The sequence below is a fragment of the Aythya ferina genome (genome assembly GCF_964211825.1).
Source record: "Aythya ferina genome assembly, chromosome: Z".
In the NCBI taxonomy this organism is placed as follows: Eukaryota; Metazoa; Chordata; class Aves; order Anseriformes; family Anatidae; genus Aythya; species Aythya ferina.
This window is the reverse complement of record NC_140299.1, coordinates 8865767-8874628: the sequence shown is the minus strand read 5'-3', so window position 1 is coordinate 8874628 and position 8862 is coordinate 8865767. Positions and strand designations below refer to the sequence as shown.

The 8862-nt window shown below is 45.7% G+C and overlaps 2 protein-coding genes across 5 annotated transcripts in view; one reads left to right on the top strand and one right to left on the bottom strand.

Moving 5' to 3' along the window:
* Nucleotides 1-538: 538 nt before the first annotated feature.
* NUDT2 (nudix hydrolase 2) lies at nt 539-5409 on the bottom strand. 2 transcript variants are annotated; one of them, XM_084505061.1, is made up of 3 exons: nt 5351-5409; nt 4699-5012; nt 539-1449 (listed from the first exon to the last, which is right to left on the bottom strand). In XM_084505061.1, the coding sequence occupies exons 2-3, from the start codon at nt 4829-4831 to the stop codon at nt 1136-1138; spliced, it is 447 nt and encodes a 148-aa protein (XP_084361187.1). In that variant the 5' UTR covers nt 4832-5012; nt 5351-5409; the 3' UTR covers nt 539-1135. The 2 variants fall into 2 exon arrangements, with proteins under 2 accessions (XP_084361187.1, XP_084361188.1); XM_084505062.1 differs by having other exon boundaries at nt 4699-4846; nt 5351-5384.
* Nucleotides 5410-5575: 166 nt separating this feature from the next.
* Nucleotides 5576-8862, top strand: part of KIF24 (kinesin family member 24) — a 37160-nt gene continuing 33873 nt past the window's right edge. The window contains exons 1-3 of one of the 3 annotated variants that reach the window (XM_084503964.1): nt 5576-5747; nt 6212-6283; nt 7551-7644. The gene's annotated coding sequence lies outside the window, so the exon portion shown is untranslated. The remainder of the gene's footprint in view (nt 5748-6211; nt 6284-7550; nt 7645-8862) is intronic. The other 2 variants (XM_084503963.1, XM_084503962.1) reach the window with 2 other exon arrangements.

Sequence of the window (8862 nt, the reverse complement as noted above, 5' to 3'; positions counted from 1 at the left end):
TGTGTGATACTGAGCAACCATTGTTGCAGCCTCCCACGGTTCCCTGGGATTCAGAAAACTCCTCACCCTAAAATTTAACAATGCCATCATGTTTTTTTAGTGTTACTGTACCAAACCACCCAGGAGACTCTGAGCCATTTCTAACAGCACATTAATGAGTATACAACATGCTAACTACATCACTTCCCACTGATGTCAATGGCAAAAGAGATTCACAGGAAAGCTGATGCAGGCAAAGATGCAGCGATCAGTCCCACCACATCATGCAGTCATTCAACGTGGGTATTCACAGCTCAGCAGTGGCAGTGCACATGACCCTGCTGCCCACAGGTGGCCACAGCCTGCAGCCCCAGAAACACCGATACTGTCAAAGAGATGCAAGGTTGCATGTTAGTTTAGATATTTTGTGGAATAAAAAAGCTGCATTAGGCAGCCATAAGTCTCCCCCTCCCAACCCCTTGAATAATGTATGGCCAAGGTGCGTGTTACAGAGCACAAAGAAAGGGATTAAAAAAGAACTTCAAATTTACCATTTAAATATTGTATGTCAACAGTTTATTAAGACTCCTTGGATAGCAACTATTTTCATAACAGTGCATTAGTGATGTACATAAATTCATGATACAAACAAACAAGACCTGAAATGATTTGACAAATAATCACAGCATATCAGTGGAGGAGCTGGGAACAGAACTACTGCTGTCCCATTTGAAATACAAGGTGCAACTTCTGCAGTACACATTTTGTTAGCAAAAATCTCCATATGCTCATTTTTACAACGCTATAGATCTGCACCTGCAAGTCAAGAAATATCAAGTGTTTGATTTTCAAAGAGATTCATGACTGCTTACCACTTCAAGAAAAAATAAAAAAAAGAAGAAAAAGACAGGAACACAAGAACACAAGAAGCCTTTGTTAGTTCTGTGTTTCAATTCAGACACCTCTGGCTCCTAGTTCAGTCAGACCATGCTTTTTTTCCATTACCTAGGGGAGAAAAAAGTGCAAATTATTTAAAAGCTCCAATTATCTTTACTGAATTTGTACAGATTTAGAAAAAGAAATATCTATTTCTGCAGCCAAAATTAAAATCAGGTTGTGGTCCTTCAAAGAGCCCCCGTATCTTTCACAAAAGTATTTATTCCTTGGAGCAGAGAAATTGATGCACATCTTTCAGCGTTGCTTGCATGTCCTCATATTCTGCAAACTTGCAAGCATCTTCCAGCTTCAGCCAGCGGAAAGCTTGGTGCTCATCCGAGAGCTTGATTTCAGTGTTACAATCCTTCACCTCTGCCAGCCAGTAAACAACGGTCTTGGGTTTGCCATGGACAGGATAATGCAGTTCTTTCTTGTACCCCTCCACGAGGGTGAGCTGGCTGGCCTGAAGACCTGCCTCCTCCTGCGTTTCCCGGAAGGCTGTCTGCAGGTCATCCTCTCCTGGGTCCACGTGGCCTGTCAAGAATGTGAAAATGTAAGTCTCCAAGATGGAAACTCAGACTTTGTTTATGCAGTTGACAACAAGGAAACATTGGGAGGACACCATAGCTGATACAGAACTGAAATGGAGAGCAGAGATTGCTCATCAAACATTCCTCTCTTGATTTTGCTTTTGTGCCATTTATACTTTTTTACACTGCATTTTCTGAAACTATCAGTGGCCTGTTAGCATGAGAAATCTTCCCAGTCCTCCACTTGTCTTCTGGAGCACTCTGTACCTGTAATGCTCCACCTTCGATCACACTTCAGGCTAAAGACCTTTGGAATACTTTTCCTTTAGCCAGTAAGAGGGAGGACTGCAGATCTGCAAGAGTCTTGGCTCTCAACCTTTCCCTCCCACAGAAGCTTAAGGCTCAGTTCTGCAAAACTCTTACTCATGCCAACAGCACAGAAACAATGGGACCAGACACCAACAAATGCCATTTGAAAGCTAGGTTTCATAAAAAAAGCTTTCAGTCATTTGACTCACAGCTTAGGACAATACTATGAAGGTAACAGAGCACTGGAACAGGTTGCCCATGGAGGCTGTGGAGTCTCCTTCTCTGGAGACATTCAAAACCTGCCTGGACGCGTTCCTCAGTGGCATGATTTAGGTGTTCATGTGCCGGTAGGAGAATTGGACTAGACGATCTTTCAAGGTCCCTTCCAATCCCTAACATTCTGTGATTCTGTGATTTTAAGTACTACAAAGAGTTGCAACATCTTTTTATATTTAAAAAAAAAACTGTGAAAAGTTGCTAAACAGAACTAAACTAGCTTCCTGCATCTCCTTCTTGTTCCAGCACATCCTAAACCACCACGATGTCAATCCTGAAATCACTTCAACTGGAAAAGCAGAATGAATCACACAGGGAATTAAAAAAAAAAAAAAAAAAAAAAAAAAACCTCCAAGCACATGGTTAAAAGGTGGCTGCGCTTCAATGGTAGATCAGATGCTTATGAACCCTGAGCCACCCCAGAATCATATAGATGCAGTTATCATGTGAAAGAGACCACCAATATTTTCTCCTATGCAGGGATATGCAGCAATTACGGGTATTTTTAATTTCTCTCACATATTCCCCTCTGAAATACAGCACACCTAAATGCTAGCCCTGTCAACAGCTGGTCTTCTCGGACACCCGATTTGTTTCACGTCGCTTAGAATGAGAGGTGCCATTACAAACAAAGGATAAATATAACATATCCCCAGCTGTTTGTATTTTTGTTGAGAAATGTCAGATTTGGTTTTCTCATGAAAGATCCAGACAAGACCATAAATAGAACAAGCCAAGCAAGATCTCAAAAAAGCAACTTAACAGGAGTTGGGAAGCTTCAAAAAAAGGGGTGGGGAGTAGTGTTTAAGCTTTATTTTACCCCGGGTGTAGCTCTATTTTCTACTTAGGTGTCTGCAAATAGCCACGATTTTCACAGAGATGAGTGTTCTCTCAGGTCCCAGTTACCCAAAGCAACCCTTTAGTACTAGATGAGCAACCCTTTTAGAAGTGGGGTACGTGGGGAGCTCATGTTGCTCCGCCAACAGGTCTCACTCACTTCTGTGTGTATCACTAGCTTAACCACCCTTTTACAATGCAACATCATCTCAAATTCTAAATACACTTCTATTTCAAAAAGCAACTGTGCAGAAAACAGCATCTGATGTCTTAGATATTTGAGATCAAATATGCTGAGGCTTTAAGTAAAAATATTTTCTCAGCACTGCAAGTCATCTCCTTCTTTTTGAGGATAAACTTATTTTCATCTTGTACATATACAAAGCTGGGACTTGGAGCAACAGAATCCACCCGGCCTTGAACAGCTGGATTCCTTTTATAGCATCCACAGTAAATGCCCACAGAACATCCACGAACAGTCAGTAACCAGTTCCTTTTATGATAATAATGATCCAGTTACCAAATAAGCAATGAGCTGACGCAGCAATAAAGCTGGAGACCAGGGTTCAGTTTCAACCCACAGGGCACAAATGCTACCTCCTGCCCACCAGCACAGGGAGAGGCAATCACCTCACCCCACTGACTGTTGCTAACCTCCAGCCTAAACTCAGTAAGTTCCCACTTTGTGCTATACACTCTACCCACCAGGAGCAAAAGGGATCACTGGCAGCACATCACACCACGTTCCAACTCCCCAAAGCCATTTGCACTAGTAAACAAGCCCTGCATCCCCTGTCCATCAGACTCGACTTGTGCAAAGTCACAGATCTAGAAGCAGGGATCAGGCTGATGAAGTTCTGTAGGGAATACAGTTTAATCCCATAAAGGCTGGAGCTGCTTAGGGACCTTTAAAATACCAAAGTACAGCTGTAGCTGTAAGTGGGCTTGCCTCCTGTGTGCTCTTGGAGAGGTGATTATAACTTCTCATTCTGGCTCCTGCCACATTACATCAAGATCTGCACCACATACAAGTTATATTATTGCACCACATAGCCTGGGGCTGCCTTTGAAGACCACTCAAATTACAGAGAATATATAATGTAATAGCACCTTCATTTATTGCCCTCAGCTCTGTACCAAGCTACTAGTAAAGGCTGCCATCAGATTGTGGTTTCTGATCTACAAAACCTTTAACGATATGATCTGAGTGTGTGAGACGTATACCTGAGTCATTCCACTTGCTATTGTGCTGGCTTGTCCTGAATTACTGTGTTCCCAGTACCTTTCTGCATGGATCTCTCCTCTCACAACAGTCGTGTCCCAGCTTATGGTTTTTGGCTTTCCAAAGGCTGCAAACTCTTCTCCACTGAGGTTTTGGTGAAGTGGAGGGAGGGAGAGGTTTGGAAAGTTTTGTTCTTTCCACTGATAGGAGAGCACAGCTGATTTTGTTACTAGCTTTTTTTTTTTTTTTTTTTTTTCAATTTACAGACTCCTGTTCACAAACTGCTCACGTGCTGTGCTACTTCACAAACTCAGTAACACAAATTAGCGGAAAGAAATCCCAGGGGGTAAGAAATAGCATCTAGGGAGATCTACAATGAACCTGAACTCTCCGCATTGTGCTATTCCCGGCACCAGGGCTGGGACAGCGCTGGCACTACCCAACACCGGCTCTGCCACAGAGTTCCCCTTCCAGCTGCCCAAAAGACGCAACCATGCCAAAAACGCCAGCTGATAGCCGCCCCCAGAGCTGACCCCGGCAGCACCCAGCAGACCTCAGGCTGCAACCTGACAAAAAGGCAGAGCAGCGGGTTATGGGCGCAAACATCACCTTTGGGTGGCGTCCAGTGGTGGGTGCCGTAAGAGGTCTGCAGGAGGAGGTACTCGATGCCGTCAGCCGGCCTGGAGGACGCCGCCGGCTGCAGCCTCCTGTAGACGATCAGCCCACAGGCCCTGGCCGCCATCTCCCAGCTCGTTCCCTGCAGGGGCCAAGCAGAAATGACGTGGGGCTGGGGCAGCGAGCCCTTCCCTTCGCTGCTGCCGTGCAATTAAACCACGTCCCGTGCAATTACACCGCGTCCCCGGTGACAACCCGTTGAGGTGTGAAAATGGAGCCCTTCCCTCTGCGAATGGGGCAGGATGAGCCTGTATAAAAAAAAAGCTTAAATATATAAATATGTGTGTGTTTTGGGGCACGAAATGGGACCTGTGTGCTGTTTCTTTACAACTGATACATAACATAGCAGGCAGCAGGGACAGAAAACGATAAGGAGCCAGGACAGCCGGCCCTATAACGCCCTGAATTTCCCTGCAGAAGCCCCACAGGGGCGGATAATGCCCGGCTGCTGCCCGCGGAGCCCCCATCTTGGGGCTGGGGCTGGGGTTGGGGCTGGGGACCCCTCCGCCCCCGGAACCCCCCTCCGCCCCCCGCGGTTCCCCCCCGGACCCCTGAGCGCGGCGCACGCCCCGCTCCCTGCCCTCACCTTGGCTTCCGGATCGGGAGACGAGGAGGCGGGCCCAACGCGCGGCTGACAGCCCGCTCAGCCAATCGCAGCGCCCGCTCTCCCCTCCCCTTACGCTCTTAACCACGCCTCCCTCCGTCTGATTGGCTCCTCCCCAGCGAGCCGCGCGCGCCACCGTTTGAAGCGGGCGAGGCGTTGTTGCCATGGAGACGCGGCCTAGGCGCCGCTCCCGGAGCCTCCGCGCCCGCTGAGGGGACCGGGGGGGACTGGGGGTGGCGGGGCCCGGCCCGACCCGGCCCGGCCCGGTGCTGCAGGGAGCGTGCGGCAGCGGGCAGCACGGCCCCGGCCGGCTTTTATCTGGGCTGAACGCGTGATCAGGCGCGGAGGCTTCTTTTGGGGCGAAACTGTGAAGAAAACGGTAAAAATTTGTCCGGCACCGAGCTGCGGGGCTGAGGCGGCCCCTGCGAGCCCTGCGGCGGTACCCCCGGCACGCGGCAGCTCGTCGGGCTCTAATTATAAAATCAGTGCTGGAAGCCAGCTGCTGAGCCCTGCCGGCCAGGGAGGCAATTTTCGAATTTTCGGGCGCAATTTTCGAATAATCGGCGCCCAGATATAGCTGCCGGCGGGCTCAGGGGGCGCGTGGCCGAGCTTCGGAGGCTTCCCCTGCAGCTGCTGCTGGGAGCAGTTGTCGGGGTCAGCTGCGGGATGGAGCCGCTCCTGGCTGAGCCCCCCAGCCTATGTTTGGTGTGGGGTGTGTGACCGCCTCGGTGCGCTGTCAGAGCGCAAGCAGTTCGTTCAGTTGTCGTTTTTAAGTCTGTTTCAAATGTCGTTGAAATTAATCCGCTTTGCGCAACCTTCACCTCTCTGTGCTTTCTGGGTCAGGAGGAGATCAGCAGGGAAGCAAGGGCAGAAGAGCGTTGTACGGCTGGACAGGAGGGCTGTGTTCACAAGGAGGTGAGTGCCAGGCAGCCAGGCATGCTGCCCCACGCTCAGCCCTGCCCAGGCCACACAGTCTGCCCACAGTCACTCTGTGCACGCTGATAACGGTTCTCATTCTGCTTATGGAACGTTGGGAGCAACAGCACCTGTCGTTTTCCAGTCTTCATCATGAGGATGATGAAGGGAGTGGAGCATCTCTCTTACAAGGAAGGGCTGAGGCAGCTGGGTCTCTAGCTTGGAGAGGAGGAGACTGAGGGGTGACCTTATTGATGTTTATAAATATGTAAAGGGTGAGTGTCAGGAGGACGGAGCCAGGATCTTCTCAGTGACATCCAATGACAGGACAAGGGGCAATGGGTGCAAGCTGAAACATAGGAGGTTCCTCTTAAATATGAGACAAAACTTTTTTTACGGTGAGAGTGACAGAGCACTAGAACAGGCTGCCCAGAGGGGTTGTGAAGTCTCCTTCTCTGAAGACATTCAAAACCCTCCTGGAAGCGTTCTTGTGTGACATGATTTAGGCACTCCTGGTCCAGTAGGGGGATTGGACTAGATGATCTTTCAAGGTCCCTTCCAATCCCTTGTATTTTGTGATTCTGTAATCGTAGTTACAGTAAGCAACTCGGGTACGTCATGAGCAAAGAAAAAAGTGTTAGTGCAGGGAGAAGACCTGCATCATGGTCCAACTGTAAAAGAGCTGTCAGTTAAGAATGAACGTGTTCTTTCCTTTCTACTTTTATTATATGGAAACTATAGATGGTTTTCTATGGGTATTTTTCATGTTTCTTCCTCATATTTTCAAAACAGACTGCTACAACACTTGTTCCAACTCATGTCAGAACATTTATTATCTCTTTGTGTATGTGTTCAGGGGCTTCCATAGCATAATCCTGCAATCTGATGAATGGATCTGTGGCAGTGATCTGTAAATATTTGAATTGGACCTTCATAGCTCCCTATCTACTTCATTAAACTAAAATTACAAACTTGTTTTGCAGTAGAGATTATCTCTTACTGTGGAGCTTGTGCTTATAGAAGTGCAACCACACCATGACCATGATTTCTTCACAGGAATGCCTTAGTATCCAAGGGATGGGATCGGAATGATTAAAGCATTTGATGTGGTTCCTGGGAAAAGCAAATTAGACATTTGTTTCTGGAGGGATTAATCAGATTTCACTTTGGATAACAGATACAAAAGAGCTTCAAGTTCAGATGAATAAAAAATAACAGAGTATGACTAGTAACACGAGTTAATAAGTCTCCCTTTTCTCTGTTGTAGGTTTGTCAGTTAAAATTGGCTTTCTTCTGGTCTTCTGCTCTGTACCTCAAAAAACAACAAACACCTTGGCACAGCACCTGAAGACACGTTTGGGGTAATGTGCTTAAAAGTAATGAGAACGTAACCTGGTGTAGTTGTGGTTGGAAGAGGAAACATACCTACTGTCTAGATGTTTTTACAGATCTTTCAAAGTTCTTAACATCTGTTTTTTTGTATGCTGTTCGTAAACTGGAATGATTTACACAATACAAAGTGATAGGCAGGAAAACTAGGTGTTTAAGTTTTGTGTACTGATTAACAATTATTACTTTTAGCAGATATCCATGAGAATTATGTCTAATAAGAATATTTAATGATCAGACTGCAGCTTATGGTTTAGAATAATTATGTTAAGTTACAGAATTAAATGTATAGATGCATTAATTTACATTTGTAAGGTTAGGAGTGGTTACATAAGGTTACACATAAAGTTTCTTCACTTGTTCATGACTTGATTTCCCTAGTTTAAAATCAGGATATTGTGACAGTAGTGCCATGTCTCACAGGTGGCAATAAGGAGTACCAGAGGAAGTCAACTAAAATTGTCAGGTAAATATGAGTGAGTCAGAATGGGATAACAGAGCACGTAAGTGTTACTCAAGTGAACAGTGCACTGAGATCTTTAATTTATCAGAGTTTAGTGAGGATCCAGATATCATGGCCTAAAGCTGCTTCATTCTTATTATAGTTTATGTAGGGATTTTACAAGATTTATATTATGCAGAGTGACTGACACTTGCTGAGTGAGTATCTGAAGGCCAGTCTTTTCTCCAGTTAGAAAAGTGTTTTGAGAATAAAAAGATCTGTCTAAAAGCTGATTAATAATTAGAAGCATTTTAAAATTGTGGATCAGATCCTGGAACATAATTCTGTGGTACATTTATTTCCTTCACAATACGTAAAATGTCATCAGTGGTTTCCACTATTTATACTTGGCATTTTCCTCATCTTTATAGCCTTTAAGAACCTTAAAATATGGAAACAGTTCCTCTCTGATGACAAGGTGTGACCTTATTCTGTGCTTTGAGTTGGTCCCTTTATATAAAATTCTACCACATCATTACAATAACTAATCACCTATTACCAGCATCGTACAGACTTTCAAGATTTGTCTAAAACTTCTTTGCAAAAGAAGTAAGTTGTAGAGGCCTCAGGTTTGCCGCACAAAGATGGTGGGCTGAATGGTCGCAGAGAATTATGCTTCCAGACTCGCTTCTTTCTCAAAACAGTTGTCACTTACAACTATTTTAAGAAGTTTTAGGCTTTTGTCACA

Excerpts from the sequence above, each read along its gene's own strand:
- NUDT2 (XM_084505061.1), bottom strand. The coding sequence starts at position 4,831 with ATGGCGGCCAGGGCCTGTGGGCTGATCGTCTACAGGAGGCTGCAGCCG. Across the intron at positions 1,450-4,698 it reads CCACTGGACGCCACCCAAAG|GCCACGTGGACCCAGGAGAG; the intron begins GTGATGTTTGCG and ends CATTCTTGACAG.